The following is a 27,697-nucleotide window of genomic DNA, read 5'->3' as shown; positions in this document are numbered from 1 at the left end:
GTATAATGTGACCGGGTGGGGCGTCCTGCTGGGTGTCTTCGGCAGTATGTTTCAGTGAGGTAGCACTATAAAGTCGGCATCAGTTCCGCGCTATCACAAGGAGACAAACACGAACATATCGCAGCCTCCCAAAATACACACACATACACTACACGCATGCATCTTGCACACAGGGGTGGTCGTCCTTAAATGACCTTAGCTGTTAATAGGACGTTAAACAAAATCAAACAAACAAACAAACAAAAATGTCTCCTTGGCTCCGATATCGCGTATTGCTGTCGACGTTATGTTCAGATTATGTAATTTAGTGTAGGCGCTATTCTATGATATACATGTATTACATAAAATATTCTAAGGTTATTGTAACTCAGGTTGCAACTCAAACGTTTAGGCAAAATTTATGGACATGTCAGAGTCGAGGACTTCACTTTGTAAACGTTCTATAGTCCCCAGTATGGTTTTAATTGTCGTCTATAAGAATTAATTTTGTCGATAAACACAATAGCGTAATACATCTTACAACTGAGCTAATAGTGAGAGCATGTGTGTGATAAATTTGTAAATAGTATCAATATCATTTACCAGACGGTTAAGTATTCGGCATTCTATTAGTGTTGCTGCATATAAGTACCTAAATGATAGCTATTTTATAGGTTTTTTTTTTTTTAATTTAAACCTTTTCATTCTAAATAATATTGTGCAAGGAAAATCTACGAGACGTACTAATGGTTTCAAGATTTTTTTCTGTGTTCGTGTTCCTTACAGTCCTCCTGCAGTTATAGAGCTATAAATGCAATGACATTTGTCTTCCGGTAACTGTGACGGCATCTGCATTGTAATGTTATGAACGCAATACCAGTGTTGGCGATTATAAGCTAGTGTCGGTCAAGGACTGTTTTCTTTATTGTGATTCATTCTCAATCTGATGAACTTGTTTTAACATTAAGCATATTCTTATTTGCAAAATTTCTTATTCTCATGCGGGAAAAATGATAAAACGTCAATATATATAAAAAAAAATATGAAGGGGCTATTTTCATTATTGCAACGGCATTGGTTTATAATCATATTTGCAATAACTCTAGCGAAAGAGTTACAATTAATACCAGCATGGATATGGATTAAAACTATTTGTGCTCTTGTACATAGAAGAGAACGTATTCGTTGGACAGACTAGGTATGATTGCAGTATCGTGGATCCTAAGCGTATAAAATGGTCTAGGGTGGATCTTGCGGCATCTGTGCTGTAGCATTCAAGTGAGGTGGCACTATATATGACACCGTTGGAAGCACGGTTCCACTTCAAACAGAACACAGTACATCTCCAGCACACACGCAGGCAAACGCACATATGGAGATACTAGCCCGGTGACATAGGACTAGTAGTTAGCGCCTGATAAGGCAGCTCCTGAGGATTCCTCATAAAATGTATTGATTTATGTATATGCTAATTGTATTGATTGTACAAATTGTATATCTAAGTACTGTAACGCGCTTTAGAGTGGCTTATTCTAGCTAGATAGGACGCCATATCAAATGTATGTTATATATTATTATTGATATATGAATGTTTGTAAATCATGCTCCGTACTTGAATTATGACGATGCTTAGAAAGCAATACTCCCTATGTTAGGTGTAGGATTTGCAGGAATAAAAGTAGTTATGTTCTTATTTCAACATGCAGAAAATAGACATTCAACATGATTTGATGTTTTAACGATAGCAGTGTATTTTAGTTGTTTACAGTTGTGTTATTTTGTCTTTAGAGTCCATTTATATTGATTGTATTAGAATACATAAATGTTATGAGTTATAACGATTTTGATGGCCATTTTATTCTTTTGGTTTGAGTATAAAATCATGAATAACACTTGAAGCAAGTAATGTTTTAACATCAAATTTTATTTTTTTAAACTGACATTTCGACGAATTATTGCTATGTTTCTCTTGACTTTGTGCTGAAAAATGTAATTTATGTTCTTGAAATTCTTTTATTTTTTTGCATATTTACAGGAAATAACCGAGCACCGTCATATTTTCCTGTTTATAGCCGGATACTCACTGTCCATATTACTACTGACGGTATCCTTAGTGGTGTTCTTCTGTTACAAGTGAGTACATTTAATAATCGCATCCCTTAGGTTGAGATTCGTCAGCCTTTCCCCCAAGGTGAGGAAAGACTATATTAATCTAGGTCACCGTACTTGGCATAGGTGTATGGACATTGACATAGACACGAAAATGACTTCCAATTTCGTACTTGGTTGAACAGATATAATAAACAAATGTTTGTATATTATGGTGGTAATTAAATGTTGGCAAAGTAGTCAACTCCGACCGTAAGCGGTCTTTGTTAACTACATTTTTCACTATCGTTATTTATTCTACCATAATACACGCACATCATTGATTGTTTCTTAAGGAAAGAAATAGATAGCCCCAGTCTGATGGCATTATGCAGCGCAATCGGAAGAAACAAGTTCGGGCATTTAAATGATCCACAAAATATATTAGATATGTATACCTGATGTAATATTTCTTGGAACAATACACCACCATGTAGTCGTTTAGTTGCATGCCACACGTGCTACAAGAACCACCTATCTCCCGGAACACCTACTCCTGTCTCAAGTTTATTGTTTGGTATAATTATGTCATTATTATGTTTTATCATATCCTTTAGTTTTTTCCTCGTGGCTCTATTTTAGGAGTCGTGCGCTGACGCTATACCTTGCCACAACTCAAGTGGAAAACACTGTCCAATATTACGTAAAACTACATGTCATAGAAGACCAACCCAAACTTAGAAAGAAAATCAGTCTAGTAGACAGTTATCATCTAAGAAATGTTCACATATCACGCCCGTTCTGACTGTAGACGGAGATCACAGCATAGCAATTTGTTTAGGAGACGAAAATGATAGGTACTTTCAACTACGGGAGAGTCGTGGCGTGCTAGAATAATATCTAGTATACATAGCCTCACTATCGATACCCATGTGCCCACTTGTTCGTCGTTATATCTAGATATGTTGCCGTTCGTCTGGGCCGTGCTGTGCAATGCTGATTACATAAACTTACAATGTAGCAACAAGTTATCACAAAGCTTTGATACAGCCTGATGTAAACAGATTGAAATCAAGAGTTAAAATAGATGTATAGACGGATTGAAAATGATTATATGAACACACATATAATACATAAATAACTATAAATTTATCTCAAAAATATTCAATAGGAATTTTGCACGAACGACTGGTTATTCTGACGAGACCTCCGACAACCAGTGGTGTTTATACACTTTTGTATTACTTATATGGCAATATATTCACATTAAAGGGAGACAACCGGGATATTGCCAGCCCTCTGTAATCTCGTCATTCAGTTAGGTTATACATGTGGCACCATAGAAACTAGTGGGTGACACGATTTATGACCCTTAGATTGGCCAACTGCCAGTGCCCACCGTACGTCTATGACCCTTAGATTGGCCAAATGCCAGTGCCCACCGTACGTCTATGACCCTTAGATTGGCCAACTGCCAGTGCCCACCGTACGTCTATGACCCTTAGATTGGCCAATTGCCAGTGCCCACCGTACGTCTATGACCCTTAGATTGGCCAATTGCCAGTGCCCACCGTACGTCTATGACCCTTAGATTGGCCAATTGCCAGTGCCCACCGTACGTCTATGACCCTTAGATTGGCCAATTGCCAGTGCCCACCGTACGTCTATGACCCTTAGATTGGCCAATTGCCAGTGCCCACCGTACGTCTATGACCCTTAGATTGGCCAATTGCCAGTGCCCACCGTACGTCTATGACCCTTAGATTGGCCAATTGCCAGTGCCCACCGTACGTCTATGACCCTTAGATTGGCCAATTGCCAGTGCCCACCGTACGTCTATGACCCTTAGATTGGCCAATTGCCAGTGCCCACCGTACGTCTATGACCCTTAGATTGGCCAATTGCCAGTGCCCACCGTACGTCTATGACCCTTAGATTGGCCAATTGCCAGTGCCCACCGTACGTCTATGACCCTTAGATTGGCCAATTGCCAGTGCCCACCGTACGTCTATGACCCTTAGATTGGCCAATTGCCAATGCCCATCGTACGTCTATGACCTTTCATTTCAGCAAATCTATTGGAAAAATATGCAAAGGGATAGGGCATCAGGCAAAGCCTATATAAGCCTTCTCCTTACAACTTTGGTATGTTATATGTACAGTCATTGAAATCATCAAACAAACATATAAACAATTCATATAGTGTGTCTCCATGTCCCTACCGTACAAGGTATAGTTATGATTAAACAAATCTTTCAGTGTTGATAATGGACTCTTATATACATTGTAGTACAAATGCATTGGTTTCTTCATCACATTCATGACATCCATGAAGCAATGTGCTTAAATTGAAGTAATGTGTTTAAAATGGTCATGCATGGGTTATATTTTGGTTAATCAGCTGATTTCTAAGTGTCAATCGAGAATGGTTGAATAGAGGACAGATAAAACAAATAATGTTCCGCAGTTTCCTCACCAAGGTTGCATGTGCATATTGGAGAATCTTTTAAATGGTCAAGAAAAAGGTCAGAGTTCAAATTGCTGTCTTCATTTCTAAGTTGACACATAATTATATTTATATTTCGACTGCCATCATTGGCAAATGTTTTTGTTGTAGCCGAGACAGTTTCATTTTTTTGAAGAATAGAGCTTTAAATTGTGATAGAGAGTTAACATTGGATAAATCAAAAATAGGAGCGAATGAGTTGAATTCCCTAAACGTCCTTGGAAAATAGCTACTATAATAGCTTACTGTTCTACATATTGGAGTGTTGAAATATCTAGTCGTCCTTAATGGATATCTTTCATTTTCATTGTGATATATAAATGGTTGCACTATATCTTTCAGATGTTGCGGGGGCATGCCGTGAAGTATCTTAAACATTAATATTAATTTATATGTTTGTCGTCTATCTGAGAGAGATTCCCTGACAAGTTCTTTATATAATTTATGATGAGAGGTACATCTGCGCAATCCTGTTATGACTCTAGCAGCTTCTAAACGAACAGATCAAGCAGTTGTTTAGATTGTTCCGTGCAATTGTCCCAAAAGACGTCTGCATAATCCAATGATGGCAAAATATATGTTTTATATATCTTTAAAAGAGTTTTCCTTGAGACTCGTTTTTAAGTGATTTTAATATATTTACCTTTTTAAACGCTTTTTTTATATATATAATTTACATGGTGAATCCATTTACCATCTTCAGATAAAATAACACCTACATGTTTGTGAGAAGCAAGGGATTGAACTGGGCTATTGTTAAAAACTCTGGATGTAGCGTGTCTCTTTTCATAGTAAATAGCATTGATACTGTTTTTGAAGGGTTGAAATTATTATCCCACTTTTTACCCCAAGTACTAATATTTGAAAGTTTTTCTGAAATTTTATTAGCTATTTCAATATTGTTATTTTCAATTATTTCACTTTAGGATGTATCATCAGCAAACAATTTTATGTCACTAGTTACAATATCGGCTATATCATTGATATATAAAAGAAATAAAAAGGGACCTAAATGACCTCTATGACCTTCGCTGTAAAGGGTCCGTCACATCATAACGTTTTGGTCAGCGTTCTATGACGTTTGCGGATCGTCCGTGATCGCTGGTATAGCGACAGAAGAGCGTTGTGTGAACGCTTGTGGACGTTGGTAATCGTCCGAGGTCGCTGGTATAGCGACAGAAGAGCGTTGTGTGAACGCTGGTGAACGTTGGTAATCGTCCGAGGTCGCTGGTATGGAGACAGAAGAGCGTTGTGTGAACGCTGGTGGACGTTGGTAATCGTCTGTGGTCGCTGGTATAGAGACAGAAGAGCGTTGTGTGAACGCTGGTGAACGTTGGTAATCGTCTGTGGTCTCTGGTATAGCGTCAGAAGAGCGTTGTGGGAACGCTGGTGGACGCTGGTAATCGGAGGTGATCGGCGGAGAACGCTGGTCCGAAAATAAAGTTTTGAACATGCACAAATGTTCTCATGGAGACCAGCGTTCTTCGACGTTTAACTTTAAACGCTGGAGAACGTTCGTGGAACGTTGTACTAACGTTCACCGAACGTTGCACGCGTTCGGCTATTGTTAGTCAGTCGTTACCCTAGCGTTACTTGGTTGTTAATAATCGTTCACAATTCTAATTACGTTAGACGGACACTTTTCGAAGACATAGCGTTGAAACCGAAAACACTCATAATAAATACCTCAAGGTTCGCTCTGTTATTCTTACATTCAAGACCACGGTAGTGGCTTTGTGACAATAAAAGTGTGCTTTGCAGGATAAAAAATAAAGAAAACACTATAGTTATATTAGGTATTGTAGACAGTGGGGATGTTGCCGTGTGCCTAATATTGACTCTTGCCGACAAATATTCCCCACACATTGACGTTTGGTGGCGAGTATTGTACTGGTTTTTTTATTTATTAAGTTGTTTTGTTGTATATTACAGACAACTGTTATGTGGCGGCGTGGCTATTACAATTGGTTTGTTGTATGTCACAGACAACTGATATGTTTTAGCGTGTCTATTACAATTGTTTTGATGTATATTACAGACAACTGATATGTGGCGGGGTGTGTATTACAATTGTTTTGTTGTATATTGCAGACAACTGATATGTTTTGGCGTCTCTATTACAATTGCTTTGTTGTACGTCACAGACAACTGATATGTTTTAGCGTGTCTATTACAATTGTTTTGATGTATATTACAGACAACTGATATGTGGCGGGGTGTGTATTTCAATTGTTTTGTTGTATATTACACTGATATGTTTTGGCGTGTCTAATACAATTGTTTTGTTGTATATTACACTGATATGTTTTGGCGTGTCTAGTACAATTGTTTTGTTGTATGTCACAGACATCTGATATGTTTTGGCGTGTCTATTACAATTGTTTTGATGTATATTACAGACAACTGATATATTTTGGCGTGTCTATTACAATTGTTTTGATGTATATTACAGACAACTGATATGTGGCGGGGCGTGTATTACAATTGTTTTGTTGTATATTTCACACAAACTGATATGTTTTGGCGTGTCTTTTACAATTGTTTTGTTGTATATTTCACACAAACTGATATGTTTTGGCGTGTCTATTCCAATTGTTTTGTTGTATATTACACTGATATGTTTTGGCGTGTCTAGTACAATTGTTTTGTTGTATGTCATAGACAACTGATATGTTTTGGCGTCTCTATTACAATTGCTTTGTTGTACGTCACAGACAACTGATATGTTTTGGCGTCTCTATTACAATTGCTTTGTTGTACGTCACAGACAACTGATATGTTTTGGCGCGCTTATTACAATTGTTTTGTTGTATATCACAGACAACTGATATGTGGCGGCTTGTCTTTTACAATTGTTTTGTTGTATATTACACTGATATGTTTTGGCGTGTCTAGTACAATTGTTTTGTTGTATGTCATAGACAACTGATATGTTTTGGCGTCTCTATTACAATTGCTTTGTTGTACGTCACAGACAACTGATATGTTTTGGCGTTTTTATTACAATTGTTTTGTTGTATACTACAGACAACTGTTATGTGGCGGCTTGTCTATTACAATTGTTTTGCTGTATGTCACAAACAACTGATATGGTTTGGCGTGTCTATTACAATTGTTTGGTTGTATATTACAGACAACTGATATGTGGCGGGGTGTGTATTTCAATTGTTTTGTTGTATATTACCGACAACTGATATGTTTTGGCGTGTTTATTACAATCGTATTGTTGTATATTACAGACAACTGATATGTTGTGGCGTGTCTATTACAATTGTTTGGTTGTATATTACAGACAACTGATATGTGGCGGGGTGTGTATTTCAATTGTTTTGTTGTATATTACCGACAACTGATATGTTTTGGCGTGTTTATTACAATTTTTGTGCTGGATGTCACAAACAACTGATATGTTTCGGCGTGTCTATTACAATTGTTTTCTTGTATATTACAGACAACTGATATGTGGCGGCTTGTCTATTTCAATTGTTTTGTTGTATGTCACAAGCAACTGATATGTTTTGGCGTGTCTTTTACACTTGTTTTGTTGTATGTCACAGACATCTGATATGTTTTGGCGTGTCTATTAAAATTGTTTTGTTGTATATTACAGGCAACTGATATGTGTCGGCGTGTCTATTACAATTGTTTTCTTGTATATTACAGACAACTGATATGTGGCGGGGGGGGTATTACAATTGTTTTGTTGTATATTGCAGACAACTGATATGTTTTGGCGTCTCTATTACAATTGCTTTGTTGTACGTCACAGACAACTGATATGTTTTAGCGTGTCTATTACAATTGTTTTGATGTATATTACAGACAACTGATATGTGGCGGCTTGTCTATTACAAATGTTTTGTTGTATATTACAGACAACTGATATGTGGCGGCGCGTCTATTACAATTGTTTTGTTGTATATTACAGGCAACTGATATGTGGCGGCGTGTCTATTACAATTGTTTTGTTGTATATTACAGACAACTGATATGTTTTGGCGTGTCTATTACAAGTGTTTTGTTGTATATTACACACAAACTGATATGTTTTGGCGTGTCTAATACAATTGTTGTGTTGTATATTACAGACAACTGATATGTGGCGGCTTTTCTATTACAATTGTTTTGTTGTATATTACAGACAACTGATATTTGGCGGCTTCTCTATTACAATTGTTTTGTTGTATATTACAGACAACTGATATGTTTTGGCGTGTCTATTACAATTGTTTTGTTGTATATCACAGACAACTGATATGTGGCGGCTTTTCTATTACAATTGTTTTGTTGTATATTACACACAAACTGATATGTTTTGGCCTGTCTATTACAATTGTTGTGTTGTATATTACAGACAACTGATATGTGGCGGCTTGTCTATTACAATTGTTTTGTTGTATATTACAGACAACAGATATGTTTTGGCGTGTTTATTACAATCGTTTTGTTGTATATTACAGACAACTGATATGTGGCGGCTTGTCTATTACAATTGTTTTGTTGTATATTACAGACAACTGATATGTGGCGACGTGTCTATTACAATTGTTTTGTTGTATGTCACAGACAACTGATATGTTTTGGCGTGTTTATTACAATTGTTTTGTTGTATATTACAGACAACTGATATGTGGCGGCGCGTCTAATACAATTGTTTTGTTCTACATTACAGACAACTGAGATGTGGCCGTGTTTCTATTCATAAGAATCTGTTCCTGTCGTACGTGTTCACCGGAATAACATGGATATTGTATTACTCATTAGTGGCCATGGATGGACAAGTGATGTTCGATAATCCGGTTCGTTCGGGCTTCTTTTTTTTGTGTATTATTATTATCAAACAGCTTGACTTTTTTAGAATATAATTTATCTGCTCAGACTTTTCATATGGCGTCTTTCATATAATTTTGTTTGTATATTTGTTGACGTAATCCCCTGACATCAGTTCTACCCATGAGAGTTGTCATTTTCAAAATAGCTGGCGATTCCGGAAGCTGGTACATAGATAAAGTGGCGTCGGATCTAATCCCGAACATATCATTTTGCTTAAGTAGCTTTTAAATATTTTTTCAATCTTTTTCAAAGCGAAAAGTGTATCAGTTAAGGAATTTAGTATAATTGATTGATTGTGTTTCAAATAAATTAATTAATGAAACAGAAAATATATATTTCTTGTCCATTTCATAGGCAATACATTTTAGCGGAGGCGTAAATCTACCCATACGTGTTTTGGTTTGGAATAATGTCACTGACCCCTTAACATCATGGAAAACACCGTTTTTAATTGGAAACCAGAAAACGTCTTAATAAATGATAATAAATTAAAATGAGAATAATTCTGCTGTGTGTTGAGATCTGCGTCGATAAATTGTCATTATACCGACGCCGACATCCGTGTTTACTGGCTCCTTTCATTAAAACCTTAATGGAGAATTTTAATTTGTCATTAAGAAATTCTTCATTGATGTTCACATTGTAGTTGTGGTGCCGGACCCTTCGACCTTTGGCGGAGTATTTCACAGGCTGTAACTTTGCTTGGATGTTCTGCGAGGGTCTTTATCTCCATACAACATTGTTCAAGGCAATGAGCACCGGGAAAACCCTACTTCTTGTGTGCTACGCCACCGGCTGGGGTAGGTCATGTTAAATGTTAATTATCTAAAATGAAAGTTACATGTAAAATTTTATTTACACCTTCGACCCAAACGCTTAGAGAATATGTCATTATCATTTAATTGTAGCAAATGTTGGTAGCCCCTCACCCCAGCATGATTCAGGCCGAATATTGTTAACACAGGCTTCTTGGTCATTCACATGAGGTTGTGTTAAGAGTTTAGTATATTTAACCCCTGTGACCATGAAAGTGAATGAAAATATGTTTTTTACAAAACATCTATAGCACATAATGTCCACATGCTACCAGCCAAATATCATTATCGTAGATTTCTTGTTTATTCATTAGAAGTTGTTTGAACTATTAGATACATTATATATGTACATTTGACCCAGACGAACTTGAAAACAACTTTTTCACAACGTCATGATCAAACAGGCAATTTTGCGTGTCATTTTTTGCATTTTTAAATAAAATGGAGTAAACAGAGTTACTAACTTGTTAGTGTTTTGTTGTATACCTATCTGCCTTGTTAACTGTACTATTCTCATGGGTATTGCTTGATATAAATCATGTATTCTTGTCTGGTCAAGGCGATTCCAAATATCAGAAACGACTCTTCCTAATTCATCTTTCGACCTATGTCATGCATTCTGTTTGTAAATTTGTTTTTTAAAGTTCTCCATAGTTTTTCTATAATGTTAATGTCTGGAGAATGTTCTGAACAAATAATTGTTTCGATACCATTTTCCAGTGGGAGTTTTGTCTCGACACGTAAACGGGACAATTGCCTTTTTGTAATATCAGGGAAAGTTTTCAATTTTGTTCACAACTGGATCAATAAATGAACATTAAGTACATTTTGTATGTCCGTCCACCGATGGCAATACACCCACACTTTTTGAAAAGTTATACACCTGTATGACTGACTTGTTTGATCTTGGCGAATGAGCACTATATTGTCCGAGGCACTCAGTTTTCCACCCCTCGTCGGGTCTCACTGCATATTTTGTTCTGTCCTGATCCAAGACAATTTCCCCCGATCAAATAGTTAGAATTGCTGGCAGTCTGCTGGCATCCACGAAAAAGAAAATTAAACCTGGAATTAAACGTTGTGTTTCCCCCAGAGAAAAGTCTCCTTGTGATTGAAAACAAATGCTCATTCTGGGCGTTATACTGGGCTAATGTCTCAAAAGGATTTTCTCGGGGCCAAGGATTGTTTGTAATCAGTGTTTTGATTGGTCAAGTAAACAAAAGTGATATTTTGCAGTGAAAAATGTCACTTTTATAGAATGAATAATTTTCAATATATCACTTGTAAAATTTAATAAATTATTTGATTTTACTACAGGGAAGGTGTTACGTCTAAAAATCGTTTTGACGTCGACGTTGGCTCATTATGACACAGCACTGTAGGTCTATGTCGTTCATTTGAAAATCAGTCAAAGTATACCATCTATTCATGATATGGTCCCTTGGGGGATTCCTTCGTTTGAACAACGTTGACTTTACCTTGCCCTGCACAATTCCATCCCAAATGAGGTGAACAATCGTTCATCTGTACTTAATGGATAGCCTTTAAAAGGCTTAGGTACGTTTCCTATTTTTGGCTCCTATTTTCTGTCCCCTTGGGAGTCCTACCATTCTTTCATACAGCACTGAAATCTATTAAAATCACTTTGTCGAGAATGCTCTATGACGTTGATAGACCACGTGACAACAACAGACCACCTATCTATGGTGACTCATATATGACTTGGTTTCCCTCGAAAAGACGACAAACGACAAAAATCACTAAATAACCAGAAAAACTAAAGAGGGAGTGGAGACGGTTATTAATGTTTATGCTTTAGCATTGCTTTCCCTCCGTAAGTTGGGTTTTTAATCATTTCACATTGGCGGATGTCGGGCGTAAGAATTGTACCTGCATTGTAATTGCATGATCGGAAGGGGCGACTAAATTTGGGATCTTATCTTTTCTCTTCTTTCTTAACAACTTTCTTCTTCCTAATGTCTCCCTTGACAATGCCTCACTTTCGACCTTTAGTTGAGCGTTCGCCCATGTAAGGAAGGCTTTGGGTTCTGTCCCCTGGCCGAGACATACCAGGGTCTGTAAAAATCGTAGTTTCTACTCCTGCTTAACGCTCAGGAATTTAGGGGTGGGACGACTGGTTCGCCCGTTGTCAGTAAAATGTGACAGGGTGGGGAATCCTGCTGGGTGTCTACGGCAGTATGTTTCAGTGAGATAGCACTATAAACTCGGCATCAGGTCCGCGCTATCACAAGGAGACAAACACGAACATATCGCAGCCTCCAAAAACACACGCATACACTACACGCATGCATCTTGCACACAGGGGAGGCCGTCCTTGGTTGACCGTAGCTGTTTATAGGACGTTAAACAATACTAAACTAAACCAAACTTTGGCGGGTTTTCGTCTTTTCGTTAACCGCGTTACGCTTGACGTTATTTCGCAGGCGTCAACACGAAAAGACGAAATGTCATATTTGAGCGATTATATTTATCACTGATATGATAGTTTACGTAACACTGATGACCTACATGACATCAGCACTGTGTACAGACCACGCGACCTTGATAGACCACATACTTGTTTTAGTGCTGGTATTAATCTGACTTATTATTAAATGGGAACCGTTCGTTGAGAGTATGCCGTATCTACTAACATAAGGTTACTGTGATCGGTATCGCGTGTCAGAACGATTTTACGTCAAGGATCGCTGATCTGAGGAATTTGGTGGACCTATGGCATCTGTTCGAGGCAATAAACTTTGATGGATCAACAACAAAAACATGAGAAGCCTGTGTATCGAGGTTTTGCCGTCTACTAGATATTCGTCTAAATACTTTTTTGGATACACAACATAAAAAAGCCATATATGGTTACTAGATATGTTTGTTTGTATTGCTGTGTTCATTGGCACAGGAATGATTGATAAAAAAAGCACCCACTGACCGGAATAACCATATTGGAATTTTAATTTCCTGTTTGAATGGAGTTAATAGTCAAGCCCGTCAGTAAAACACGTACTCTATTCGTTATTCCAACGTATTGTATTGATTCCTGAGTTTTTCCATGGATTCAGTCCGAAATTGATTAAAAGACGGAGAACTGGTTCCTTGCTACCAATTAAAATGTTTTAAAAAAGTTGAATAATACCACCGCTAATGCCATCTCGTGAGCAAATAACAGAACTCTTAATACGGAACATGTTTGAATAATCTCGAATCTAATGTATCAATTTTAAGTGATTAGATAGTTGAAAGCAACATGAATTTTATGCATCAACTTGAGGTCAATTTCGGTGTAAATATATATTGATAAACAATCCATTGCTGATTTTGTGACGCCGACATTTCTGTTTCGACCTAGGTTCCACTGTTACGACCTAGGTTCCACTGTTGACGCCGACGTTTCTGTTTTGACCTAGGTTCCACTGTTTCGACCTAGGTTCCACTGTTACGACCTAGGTTCCACTGTTGACGACGACGTTTCTGTTTTGACCTGGGTTCCACTGTTTCGACCTAGGTTCCACTGTTTCGACCTAGGTTCCACTGTTACGACCTAGGTTCCACTGTTGACGCCGACGTTTCTGTTTTGACCTAGGTTCCACTGTTGAGCGAATTACCTAATTAGTAAATGGATGCAGTAGGTTAAAGATAGGTTTCTTCAACAAAACGAGACATTACGTTCCTAATTGTACAATGTATACCTCTCTGGAGTTTGAGCTACAATTATGGAGGCGTACAATATTACTGTCATTAAAGTATTTAAAGGATTCTTCCCATGTGATTCAGATTTATTCTTACTGAAATAAAAAGTTGTATATCAGCAAAAATGAAAAAAGGAGGTAGATAACCAAAAACGTCAAAGGCATGTGATATTCTGAGCAGCTCCCTGGCGCTACCACCTCTTCAGAGGCCCAGCAGGAGATGTGTTTATTTTGAAATAAATATGATGCTATGCACATTCATCTTCGCACCTAAAACAATCAGTATATTTGAGTCTTTAAAACGAAGTTTGTGGGTATATGGTTTTTACCCAGTTTCTTCTTCATTCCCACCGAAAGTTTGTCCGATCAATTATTTTCGGACACTAAAACTCAAACTCCCAATGAAACTTTGCATGAATATCGATGATCGAGACTAGGTGTACAGGAAATACCTATTTTTTAAGCTGCGCATCCATATAGCTGCGGTTGATTTTGATTGGTCGAAAAGAATATATCAATTATGGTAAAAATTGTTACATCGTTCGTGCGCTTGTATCATCCCATAACGAACAGTACAGTAACTACAGGATGAACCTCGTTTACGACTGCGCGGGTATTTTGGAGACTTCTGTAACGATCCCCGTTACAGTTCTAAAAAAAACCTTGTCTAAATTTAATTTTGTAATTTGCCAGTTTACACGGTCATTGCACCCCTTTTTCGTTCCCTTGCTATCTCTATTTTGACTGTATACATAATAAGGAGAATGGGTTGATTTAAACATTACGTGTCACACCGTTTGTCTTTCCTGTTGATATAGGCCCATCATTTGGTGCTTAGTTACCCCCTCATATAAGTAGTAGTAGTATTCTATAATAACCAGAAAGTTTAAGAGTCTTCAGCGTGACTTATTTATTTAAAAACTTAAAACGGTATTTTTTTCATTTTTATTTGATCTCAAAATAAAATATAAACATTTTAATATTCGAATAACTTGATCATCAGAAAGTATTTTATTCGACGGTATTAATTTTTCTACACACATTCAAAAGTTGAATTTGAATTTCTAAAACTTGTTTCAGTACGATTCTGGAGCCATTTCGTTTCTAAGTGATTAGTTTTGTTAATACCCTGGATTAATAGCAGTAAGAATTCTCGGTTAGCATCGTTATCACTGGAAGTCTCCTCTTTCTGAAATATTACTTCCGATCTATACTAGAAATAGCTGAAAATGGCTATTTGTACAATGTGTATGGTGTGTGTTACTGCTATTACATCATTCTCATGACGCTTCAATTAGAACAGAGTGTTGGTATCCTTAATGCTCTACCTAATGTACAATGTTACTCCTTAATCACTTCTTTCTTCGGCTTGATTTAGAATTGTGAGTTTACTCAACATTTTTTACCGAAAAGAAAACGAAAGAACTAGTGTTTTTTTGTATTTTTTTTTGTGTAATTTGATCATTTACAGTCACTTTAGATTAATAGTAAACTAAACATCTCGTGTTTAGCGAGAGAAAAAACTGAAATGTATATATATATATATTTCATTAAGTCGCGATTTCGTTTACGATACAAATATTTGCAGCCGTAATGCATAAAAACAAACAAGAAAAAAACTAAAGTGTCAACAAAACCTTAATTCGAAATCATAATCAACAAAGCTATGGCAAAATATAAACAAAGGGTAGATTAGCATGGGGACACTTGAAAAAGTACAAGGAAGATATGACCAGGTGTACCATAGGGGTAAGCGTCTTCTGCTTCACGGACAACATCCGCCATGTAAATATAGGTCAAATCCAAATAATGACTCGTCTTCAAAGCGAGAACTGAGCTAGCTTTACCCAAAGAGCTTTGCAACAAAATGACAGATTGAAATAGAATGTGTTTGAGATACAATGTAGTATCACTTTCACACGAATGTAATTATAAGAGTTGATGTGACGTCAAAACTCAAGCGTCGTGATGTTGGCGTCATAAGGCTTGCGCAGTGATACTGACGTTAAATACAAGTGCAATTTTGCGTAACTATGACTTATAGATTATCACACTGTATTTTCAGAGTTTGTCGTGAGAACAGTTTTCTCATCGCGAGCACGTGTATAAAATCGAGAGTCCACCGCAGGTGGGCTCGAGATTTTATCTTCGTGCGAGCGATGAGAAAATCGACATTATTACTTCGAGTGACTTTGCTCTTTTCAACTATTCAGTGTTTTTTGTTTACATGACATGTTCTGTTTGTTCGCTTAAATATATCGAAATAAGGTTTGACAATTTCAATTGCTGGTTTGCACATTTTTTATTCATGAAATTCCGGGTACTGATTCGCTTTTCTCCTTCATGTTTGTGTAACATATTTGAAAATGGATAATTCTTTTATGTGTCATAGAATAGCGATCGGTTCCTTTTATTCTAAGGTCTACGGAAGATGTGTGATGAAGTCATTTAACACTTTTTGTTTTGGTTTAAATTCTTGGTTAAAATTACTTCATCAAATGCATAGCTAACTTTATTGGTTGATTATTCAGTTAAATATCATATTTATTTCTTGTTTCCGAAATTTCGAGTTTTCATTGATTTTGTTAATGCTATTACTACAGCATATGGATGTTGAGTCCAATCCTGGTCCGAGACTTGGCGAGCTTTCTATATTTCATTTAAATATTAGGAGCGTTAGACACAAATTAGACTATATTGAGGAAATAGTAGATGAATACGACATTGTGTGTTTTACCGAAACTCATTTAGAAGATCAGGTTATTACTAATGATTTATGTATTGATGGTTTTCATTCTCCCTTTCGACTTGATAGAAATTTTGCTGTGGGTGGTATTTTGGTTTATATAAATTATCGTTTGAAAGTTGATCGTTTGCCAGAATTGGAATATCCTGGTGATGAGGTAATATGGACAAAAATTAGCCTACCCCACTCGACTTACATTATTGGAACAGCTCATAGACCAGAAAGCTCTATCCTACCGTTTTGGGAAACTTAAGGTCATCTTTAAATAATGCTCTTGATATCTCTCCTAATGTTATATAGTAACAGGGGACTTAAATGTTGACTTCTTCACTGCTTCAAATAATCACGTTCTTTTTGACATCATTAACTCCTTATCACTAACTAATGTTATGAAAGATTCTACTCGTACTGGACGTACTAGATCTAGCTTACTAAATCCTATACTATTAGCTGACTCTATTTCTTGAATTGCCTCTTCTGTAATTTCTGTTGATAGATCATTAAGTGACCATGATGGTTGTACTGCTTCCATAAATCTTCCTTGTCTTTTTTAAAACCAGTCTATAAACGTAAGGTTTGGCAGTACAAGAGTGCAAATTCTGAAAAATTTAATCAACTTATATCTAATCATAATTGGATAGAAACTTTTTATAATTGTGACTCATTTAATTTAGCATGTGATCGATTTACAAACATTTATCTATCTTTTGCCAATGAATGTATTCCTAGTAAAGAAGTAAATATAAAACCTAATGATAAGCCATGGATGACCTCGGAGCTTAGAAAACTATTAAGAATTAGGGATAGATTACATAAAATAGCGAGGTCAACCAAATGTTTGGTAGATATCAATAAATTCAAATCACAGCGAAACAAAGTAAATAATATGAAAAAGCATGCACGTGTTACTTTTTATGAAAATGTTTATGATATTATTGATGGGTACTCATCTTCTGATCCTAAGTCTTATTGGAAATTAATTAAAAGGTTAATTAAAACGTCTGATACTTCACAACCTATACCTCCCTTAATCGATCCTATTACTAATGACATAGTTACTAGAGATGAAGACAAAGCTGAATTATTAAATAACTATTTTTGTAGTATTACTAGAGTAGTTGACAGTAACACGGATGTTCCGATTATTGAGCCAAAAACTGACAAAAATATTAGTTCAATTAGATTACATTCAACTGAAATACGCGATGTTCTATTGATATTGAAGCGCGGCAAGGCCTCGGGTGGGGATGGAATCAGCCACCATATGCTAATAAATACTGCTCGCACTGTTTGTACTCCGCTCGAAATAATATTTGATATGTCCTTATTAACAGGGATTTATCCAAATAAATGGAAATTAGCCAATATTTCGTTTAAAAAGGGTGACAGACATTCTCCTTTGAATTATAGACCAATTTCTTTGCTGTCTACTGTTGGTAAGGTTTTGAAAGAGTGATTTTTAAACATTTGTACAACTACTTTATAGAAAATTCTTTGTTTTACAAATATCAGTCTGGTTTTATGCATGGTCATTCTACAGTGTATCAACTCATTGATATATATCACCAAATTTGTATTGCACTTGAAGAAAAAAAAACATACGTGTGCTGTATTCTGTGACATATCCAAAGCTTTTGACAGGGTTTGGCATAGAGGTCTTGTAGTGAAGTTAAAATCGTACGGGATTTCAGGTGAATTGCTTATGTGGTTAGAAAATTATTTGTCTCAGAGACACCAAAAGGTATTTTTAAACAGTTCATATTCTTCTGTAGGTCTAATTGAGGCAGGAGTTCCACAAGGGTCTATTCTTGGCCCACTTTTATTTCTTATATTTATTAATGACATAGCAGATATTTTTTAATCAACGTCTTGTCTTTTTGCAGACGATACACCATTACTTAAGTCATCTTCATCTTGTCTAGAAATTCAAGAAACTTTAAATAGAGACCTAGAGATCTTAAATACTTGGTCATAATCCTGAAAAAACAGATGTATTGTTTATTTCGAATTCAATCGATATCGAAGAAGACTTAGATTTGGTATTCGATGGGAAAGTCTTAAACTTTACAGATTGTCATAAACATTTAGGGGTAACTTTCAATTCGAATGCAAAGTGGGGGTATCATGTAAATGGAATTTACACTTCTGTTATGAAAAAAAAATGTCTTACGGAACTTGAAACTCTTATTAAGTAGGAATGCTCTTTTAATAATTTACAAGACTTTATTTTACCTGTTTTATAATATGCTTGTGAGTTGTGGGACGGTTGCACTGTTTTTGAATATGAAAAGTTAGAAAAAGCCCAGCGTGAAGCTGCTCGCATTATATTAGGACTTCCTTCATATACCCCTATTAATACTTTATATTACGAAACTAGTCTTGAAACTTTATCTAACCGCAGAAAACGGAGGGAACTTCAACTATTGTATAAGATGCATCATAAATTAACTCCTGATTACTTCAATCATCTTTTGCCGCCTTTATCTGGAGAAAATAATCGTTACGCTTTACGTAACAATAATAACTATAGGATTCCTCCTTTCAGATTATCTCTTACTAACTCTTCTTTTCTACCTTCTATTCTTCACTATTGGAATAACTTAGACAATTCGGTTCGATCCCTACCTTTTATTAATTCACTCACATCCTGTTTAACATCAAATATTCAGTCAAGTCCGCCTATTTACTTTAAAATCGGAAATCGTAAACTTAATATTTTGCATACTAAGCTCCGACACCAATGCAGTTCCCTTAATTATGACCTTTTTAGAGTTAACCTTGTTGAGAGTGCATCTTGTAATTGTGGTCATCCTTATGAGAATGTCTTTCACCATTTTATGGAATGTCAACTTTTTACAAACGAAAGACGTATTTTGATTCAAAATTTGAATAAATTGAATGTTGAATTTTTTTTGTTTGGCAATTCACAATTTTCCATGGACCTTAACCCAAACATTTTTAGATCTGTGCAAAACTTTATTAAATCCAGCAAGAGATTTTGAGTTCAAATTGTAATAACAATTGTATATATTTATTGTCATAATTGTAATGTCATTTCAAATGTATATTTGGAGAAGGCGTTGATAAGTCGTTAATACTTGTGCCTAATCCCTTGTCTTGTTTTGGCAATAAATATGTTTAAATTAAGAAGTTTTGCGCGGAGTGATACAACGAATCTTTAAACTACGTAGAACAAAATATTTTTTAAACAATCCTATCGTCATTCGCTTTTCCATATGCACATTTGAACCTTAAATGATGTTGTTATTCTAACAATATTTTTCCGTAACTCTGTATTGATATGTTTATGACGGACTATTTCCTTGCGCGGACACAATTTCCGGTTTCGGACGTCATCTGGCGCGAGCAAACGTCCTTTTTGTTTTTTTTAGAAAATACGTTCTCAAGTTCTGGGGAATGGGAAAATCCGTCTCATGTTCTTCTCAAATTGTTCTCAAGTCGTTCTCAACGTCTTCTCATACTGACAACCAATGATAATGAGTTTATCAGGCTACCGGTAGGTGGTATAAAGTAGTATATAGATGATGATATAGAATCTCAACTTGCCGGTGTTGGCGATTCCAAGATGTTTCGTTTCCAAATTAATGACAAAAATATTTTTAGTATTAATTCTGTTCAGAATTGAAGTCCTATAATTCTTAACAGAATCGTTTAAAAATCAACATAACTAGTCTAATGATCCATTATATTCAAAATTGTAATATCACTTAACGTAATCTGGACCCGTATTCACAAAATTATGTTCATTCTCAAGCTCACATTGTGGGCAAATATTCATGCAACCGTTCTCTTGCTCAAGCAGTGATTTTGTGCTCAAGCTTAATTTCTTGTTCCGTTTATAAATTAACAATAAAATCTAATTGACTTCTTGATCGTTTGACAGGATTTAGGTGAGTTACAAGAAAGTTGGTTTAAGAACAATATTTTTTATGAGTACGGGTCCTGTACTCATGCCCAATTTCATGTTCCGGTGATAAATTCAGAAAAAATACGTTTGTCAGTTACTTGGAAGAATTTTGGAAAAACAAAACATGAATGTTGTATTCCAAGTTTAAACTTTTGTTTTATTACATGACATGATTTAAGTGAGTTACCAGAAAGTCTGTTCGAGCACAGAGTCCATGCTTGAGCATGAGAATGGTTTCATGAATACGGGCCCTGGTGTAAAGTTTGTATAGCAATAAACGAACACCATCACATGTACGGAAATCAATTCTTGGGTCGTCGTTATGACTGAATGGGAGAGTGATGGTTCTTTTAACGATTTTCAAGTCAAACTCCTGTTTTTACCCCGAGTCTTTCGACCCATTGACTACAAAAGTGCATTAGTTCCAGTGCATCGCTCAAAGCAACATACATGTAAACGCATTATATAGTACAACACTATTACAAATTAATACAGTATAACATGTCTAGAATTAATTCCTTAATGTAGATCCTTCTCACATTATTGGGGGGGGGGGGGGGACATATTATGTAGCAGACTAAAGATATTTTGATAAATTCGTTACTTCCTTTCGTGTATTTCTATCAATTAAGACATAACTGGCGTATTCAGTTTGAAAAAAAACACAAATGCGCAAATGGAAAATGATCGGTATGGACGGTGACCTAGTTTGTGCAATGTCTTTGAGAAATTCTGGTGTTGATGGCGGTCGCTAATAGGAAACGGATTATACTGGAACATCTGGAAAACTTCAGGTCACGATGTTTGTCCATTGGATACCTTGGACAGGGTGCTATAAAGTTTTTTGAATAAATGAGCCTGGCCTACTTTCAAAATCACAAGAGTCAAATGTATTAAATACTTTTAAAGAACTTCTTCTGAATAACCAAGAGGACTGTGAAAATGATATTCAGCTAATAGAATGACTGGATGGAGTGTTACGAAGTTTTCTAAAATAAAACTAAGCCTTGATTTTACTTCAAGGTCACAACGGTCAAATTAATCAAGAATTTTGAATAACTTCATCCGAATAACCCAGAGGCCTAGAATAATGATAAATTGGCCTGCTGGCATTGCATGTTATAAAGATTTTTAAAAAAGCAAAAAAAACACTTAAGGTTCAAATCTGTTAAAACCTTGAAAATTACATGAATAACCAAGGAGCCTACGGTAATGATAACTGATCCGAAAAGTTTTTATTACGGGCTCCTAAACATGATATGACTGACATGACGGCATTATAATCTCCACGATCAGTCTAGGAATTAGGTTAATATAGGTTAAAAGCCAAACTCCGCCCATCCTGGTGTTGTAGATATGTAAATTTATGTTCTATTTTACTGTAAAATCCTTCATAAAAACAGCTCATTTGCCTCGTTTACAATTTTTTATTCTCAAGTCTCCAATTAATTAAATTACAGTGCCGGAAAACTATCCGGAATCAGGTATAAAGTAACAAAACAAAAAATGAAAACGTTACACATATTTGGAATCGAGTTACTTCCCCATGGGACGTAAATAATGTAATCAGACATTGCACTGATAAGCTATACATGTAACACCAGTTAGTAATGGTTTACAGAAATACAAGTCCAACTTTTAATTATGACTTCAAAATGAATTAACAAATATGCAAAATGTCGGATGGCATTCATATGAGCTATGAATATTATGACCGACATGTTGACCTCATCATTATTACATTATGTGACGTTATAATAATAACGTTGTTACGGCTGACCATCCCTGGAAAATAGCAAGAAAGCATGCACTTATTTTAACAATATACTAAATTTTCATTCATTGATTTTATTTCTATCGTATTTTCAAGATTGTTCATGCATGTATTGAACTGTAATATTGCAATGGTCGACATGAATTTCAAATGGAATTGACGAATTTCTAACCCGCTTCATTAAGTTTTCATTCCGGTTGCAAGTAACATTCTTATTGACAATGATAATCACATGCAGTCAATGCTTAGAAACATACGATTCAATGGAAATACCTTTAAATTACAATCATCTATCACGCAATAACTACGATTATTGACAGACTGTATTTCACTTATCGTGTATCACATTTCAGGACTCCCGGTGATATTAACGGCTATTTACGCCGGGGTTCGTGGGAACGAAGAGGACTGCACATCAAGGTAAGTACAAGACGGTGTAGATAAGCCGTTACGTATTCCCATGCGGACATGCATAAATACCATCTACCCAATATTTGCGAAACATGTTTTTGAGAATGCTTATCTGATTTACGAGGGTATGAATTCCCAATAGGCCCATACTGTAAAATATGTATAAGATATTCGTACGGTTCATTGTACTTAACACAAACTGTCGTCGTTTAAGTGGGTTTCGTTCATTTGCATGTATTTCACATGCTTGGAAAAAAATAAGATCTAACGTGTAAATGGATAATATTCCACATGTAATTAGAAATGTTGAAACTTAAAGATTCATCTAAAATCAAACAACGAATGTTATATTGCTAGAATCCATGACTAGCTGGTACGTACATATGTATCTCAATATATCATGTATTTGTCCATTACACTTAGAATTCATATAACAGGTATATAGAGCCCAACATAATGTATGCTTAAACTCGAAAATTTGTTCCCAGAACAAAAACGATAAAATTCTACACGGCGAAACAAAAGTACTCTACATTAACGTTTGCGGTTCTATTGTACTGGACTACAATAATCCAGTGATATGTAGTACATCTTGTACATGTATAGAATTAGACTTTGTTTACAGGTGCTGGATTGACAGTTGTTACCAGTGGATTCTGTACGGACCGATCGTCGTGTCACTTGTGGTAGGTATACCCAAAACGTCACACTACGTCACTAGGTACGTCATTAGGTAGTCACAACGTGTGAGATACTGTATACTTCAGGATTGAATCTTGCATTGGTCAAATTCATGGGGTGATGAAATAAGTTGGTCTTGAAACAAATTTAATGAACTGCGAAGCAGTTTGTGTTGAATTTGTTTCAAGACCAACTTAATTCATCACCCCATGAAATCGACCAAAGCAAGATTCAATCCTTATATTTCAGTCAACGCATTTGTTTTGTCCCAGGTTCTGGAGCTTGTGCAAGTCTACGGTTTGACGTAATGTTAAAAACATAGTCCGTCATTAAATGACCAGTATACAGTATGATGGTGTACGTTGATAGTTCAATACAGCCAAATTATGTAGAAACATAACACATAACCATATTTTAAATGTCATATCTAATTTTCGTTGATGAATTCAAAAGATATCAAATTTTCTGATGCATCATCGCAGAAGAATAATGTCTAGACGCGGTGCACAGGCTCAGCTGCGAGTCTCGAAGTGGAGAGCTGCTAAATTTCGAGGAATGTGAAGCTGCAGTGATTGAATGTCGAATTAAACAGGAAACCAGACGTGGCTTGAAAGGACGAGACATTGTATATCACATTTGTCTATCGACTGTATCTCATATAACACGGGACCACATGAATCTACCACAGGGGTTCGTTACTAATGTCTGAAATACACATGCTAATTAAAACTGATATGGGTCACAACACACATAAACATGAATCTGTACACATATGCTATACTGATATGGGTCACAGCATAAATAAACATACATTTATATGTATGTTTATGTGTGCTGTGACCCATGTCAGTTTTAGCATGATATGTGTATTTCAGACATTCGTACCGAACCCCTGTGGATCTACGATGTTTTTTATTTGTACCGGGGGTTAATTGAATGGGTAGCTGTACTGTATCGAGAATTTCTAGGACAGTACATGACTAGCCACTACCGCTAGCAACAGTGAGCTGATAATATTTTGCTGATTGGTCGTTTTTGGTTGTTTGAACAATTTCTTGTGTTGCTTCAATAAAAATGTGAAATCTCATCAAGTGGTCATGTCAATAGTTATCTCCCTTCGCAAAATCATACGCACGGGCAATGCTGATCTGGTCAAATTCATCGGCAAATATAGTACAAATGTCACTATTTTAGCGGTTATCATGTTTTTTGGGATGTTTGTTGGTTTGTTGTTTTAAGGTGAGCGTGTGTGATATCTGATGTTTCAGTTTTCAAGCGGTGGCATAGAAAATTAGTTCACCAAGTATCAGTTATAAACCAATGATTTCTGAATATTCTTGTCAATAAAGTATTTCAACTGAGGCCTTGGGGCGCAGAAGCCAGTGTCACTGATCCGCCCTCCTACCCTGTGTAGTGTTGTTATATCATTGATACAAAAGGGTCTACAAGAGCTCAATCTAATGCGCAAAAATAATTCCGTAGCCAAAGGCAGTTCTAATTCCGGGTTCTTCAGTGTGTAATGCAATAGTCTGCTCATCAATACAATTTGAACCCTTCAAATTATTATAATAATTCTGATGGTTACAGGAAACGTCTGGTAAAAAAGTCTAAACTCTCCGGCGAGTAGATCATTATACTTGTATCTTCTGAACAATTACCCCTCGTAAGTTTCCTCTAGGATCCGTTTAACAGTAAAATTCTGTCTAATCTACACAACTTGTGGAATCTAACATAATAGCAAAATATTGCATGAAGTAACACACATAAAATACTTACCTAATCAAATAATATTATTAAAAATTAGAAACATAGGTACAGTATTATGGCGTAATATGGAGTAAGTTCTCAAACCTGGCTGTTCCTTTTGAATCATTTTGTCAATTAAATATGTTAAATTAATTACACAAATTAGACATGGCGTTAGATTTGATTGAAAAATATTTTATTACCAGAAATGAAGCCAAATGATTGCGTACAAATGAAGCCAGAAGATTGGGTACAAGTTATTACAACATTAATAACCTAAACAACATTGTTTACACCCTCTCCACAAATAGTAGCAAACAAATATAATAACAATCAAAGAAGATGCACAAACCGTAGTCAAGTTTTGTTTTCATGTTGTTCTCCTTGTTCCCAGAGGTAAACATCAACAATTTCTATTAATAAGAATTTATGACTGATTTCAATGAAAATAATTATGCACATTTTTAAAGCCAAAGTGTCTCGTAAGCGAATAAAAGCTGGACAATTTTAATCATGCATGACTGTATTTTTATTGAGGTTAACAGCTAACATTACAGCTGTGTATAGGCTTTACATGTGCATTGGTTGGATAAATACATATCTGTGCACTGAGAACGGACCCCTTGAAACTTGAGGATGCTGTATGACTGTTATACAGACTGGACATGTTTCTACGACGTAGTTATGTGCGTCAGCCATTAACTAAAAACTAAAAAAACTCTGTACAGACACACAAAGAAGCGCACGTGAACCTTGATGTATAAGATGAATGGGAGAGTAATTAAGTATCTCTGATCTTCTTTAATTAATCTTATAAAGCGTACCGCGAATAGACCATTCCTACAGCAAGTAGTATAGTTTCACGAACTTCAAAAGATTGCTTACAACTGAAACCTATCCTTTACCAAAACGTCATTACCATAAGAATAGCTTTATCGTTTTCTGTTCGTCAGGTATATTATTTCATTCTGCATTAACCAAAACATTGAGGATCAATTAAGTATGGATACCACTTAAAAGACCTCATTTAATTTTGTAATCAAAACAGAATATGTGATGTGTACGTCCATTACCGCCGTTTGATGTTCCGCTGCAAGTCTCTAAATGAGCGCAATTGGATAAGTGTCATTTTGACGCTTCTCCTGCCTCGCGTAACGTACGACCGTCGTCAGAAGCAAACATCCAGGTGACATTACGCTGTTCCTGGACCATCGTTAAGACTGACGATAAAAACAATTTAATCGAAAATACAACGAAATACTTCTATGTATATCACTTATAAGCATAAGTTAAGAATGTTATTTAACATAATACTTATAAACGTTTTTAATTATTTAGTATTCAGCGGCAATTTTTCCGATGTTCAAGACAGTATGAGTGCCATTGGTTCCACATACAAATGTACACCCCATCACTTGCTCGTGTAATTTTTCGGCTAATTTTGGGATTCCAACTCGATGTATGTCTTGGCAGGGACAAATCCAATATTAATACACTTAACAATGTGTATTTCATTTTGTTTCAGGGCAATATCATATTCCTCATCAACATTATCAGATTACTGATGACCAAACTTCAACAAATACCAGAATCCACTCAAAAGAAGTAGGTATTGTCTACGTTCACAGTCCGTATTCATAAACGTTTATATATCTCAACTTGGATTTTTTCTCTCTAAATGTTGTATTCCCTAAAACAGCGCCCAACCGAAATAGGCTTCTTTGTGTGAATAAAGAGGAGAGAACATAAATTCAAAAATGGCTTCCAAAAAAAACGAAAAATGATAGAAACGTGGTTGGACTCTGTTCCTAAAGTAATCATTCAAAGTCATTCAGAATTAAAGTGATCTTTGCGTTGTATGGACCTATTTTGGAAATGAGATGAAATTGAGATGCATTTTACATTAAAGATGCATAATACTCTAAGTGGATATTTTAGTCAACTATCGAGACTGTAACATTGATGATCACAGTTTATGGCATGACTCATAATATTCTTTAACAATTATTTAATATGTTTAACCAGAACTTCTGGGTTTTTTTATTCATAAATTATGTTTCCTAATGCTAAAGGTGCGGTCATTTAAACGGACATGTCACTCGCCTGTTTTGTTTACAGAAAAGCAGCCAAAGCGATACTGCTACTGGTTCCGTTACTAGGACTGCAGCACCTGCTCACCCCGATGAAGCCCTATAAGGGATCCCCGTTAGAGGACTTCTACAGTTACTTTATAGCCGTTATTGTATCACTCCAGGGGACGTTCGTAGCCATTATCTATTGTTTCTGTAATGGCGAGGTAAGAAAATGATCAACCTCAACGGACATATGATGATTAAAGGGGCTGGCCGGGGAAAAAATGTCATATTTGCTAAAATGGCATACACATGTTTAAAATACCTTCTTATGAAATATACCGATTCAAATTTTGCTGAAATTCACTCCCTAAGAGTAAAAATTATAATTATATTAAAAAAATCCTAAATTGTCAC

General features: G+C 35.9%; 1 protein-coding gene across 1 annotated transcript in view; it reads left to right on the top strand.

Annotated features, from left to right (window-relative positions):
* The window catches only part of LOC110443030 (calcitonin gene-related peptide type 1 receptor-like), a 127,294-nt gene that overhangs the window by 96,233 nt on the left and 3,364 nt on the right, over nt 1-27,697 (top strand). The window contains exons 4-10 of the mRNA XM_021486978.1: nt 2,015-2,112; nt 9,246-9,372; nt 10,053-10,206; nt 22,724-22,790; nt 23,407-23,467; nt 26,734-26,813; nt 27,327-27,504. Of these exons, the coding sequence (XP_021342653.1) occupies nt 2,015-2,112; nt 9,246-9,372; nt 10,053-10,206; nt 22,724-22,790; nt 23,407-23,467; nt 26,734-26,813; nt 27,327-27,504 (765 nt within the window). The remainder of the gene's footprint in view (nt 1-2,014; nt 2,113-9,245; nt 9,373-10,052; nt 10,207-22,723; nt 22,791-23,406; nt 23,468-26,733; nt 26,814-27,326; nt 27,505-27,697) is intronic.

This window comes from Mizuhopecten yessoensis, unplaced genomic scaffold, assembly GCF_002113885.1.
Source record: "Mizuhopecten yessoensis strain PY_sf001 unplaced genomic scaffold, ASM211388v2 scaffold716321, whole genome shotgun sequence".
Taxonomy (NCBI): domain Eukaryota; kingdom Metazoa; phylum Mollusca; class Bivalvia; order Pectinida; family Pectinidae; genus Mizuhopecten; species Mizuhopecten yessoensis.
The sequence above is the reverse complement of the archived record's forward strand: the minus strand, read 5'-3'. Positions and strand labels throughout refer to the sequence as shown.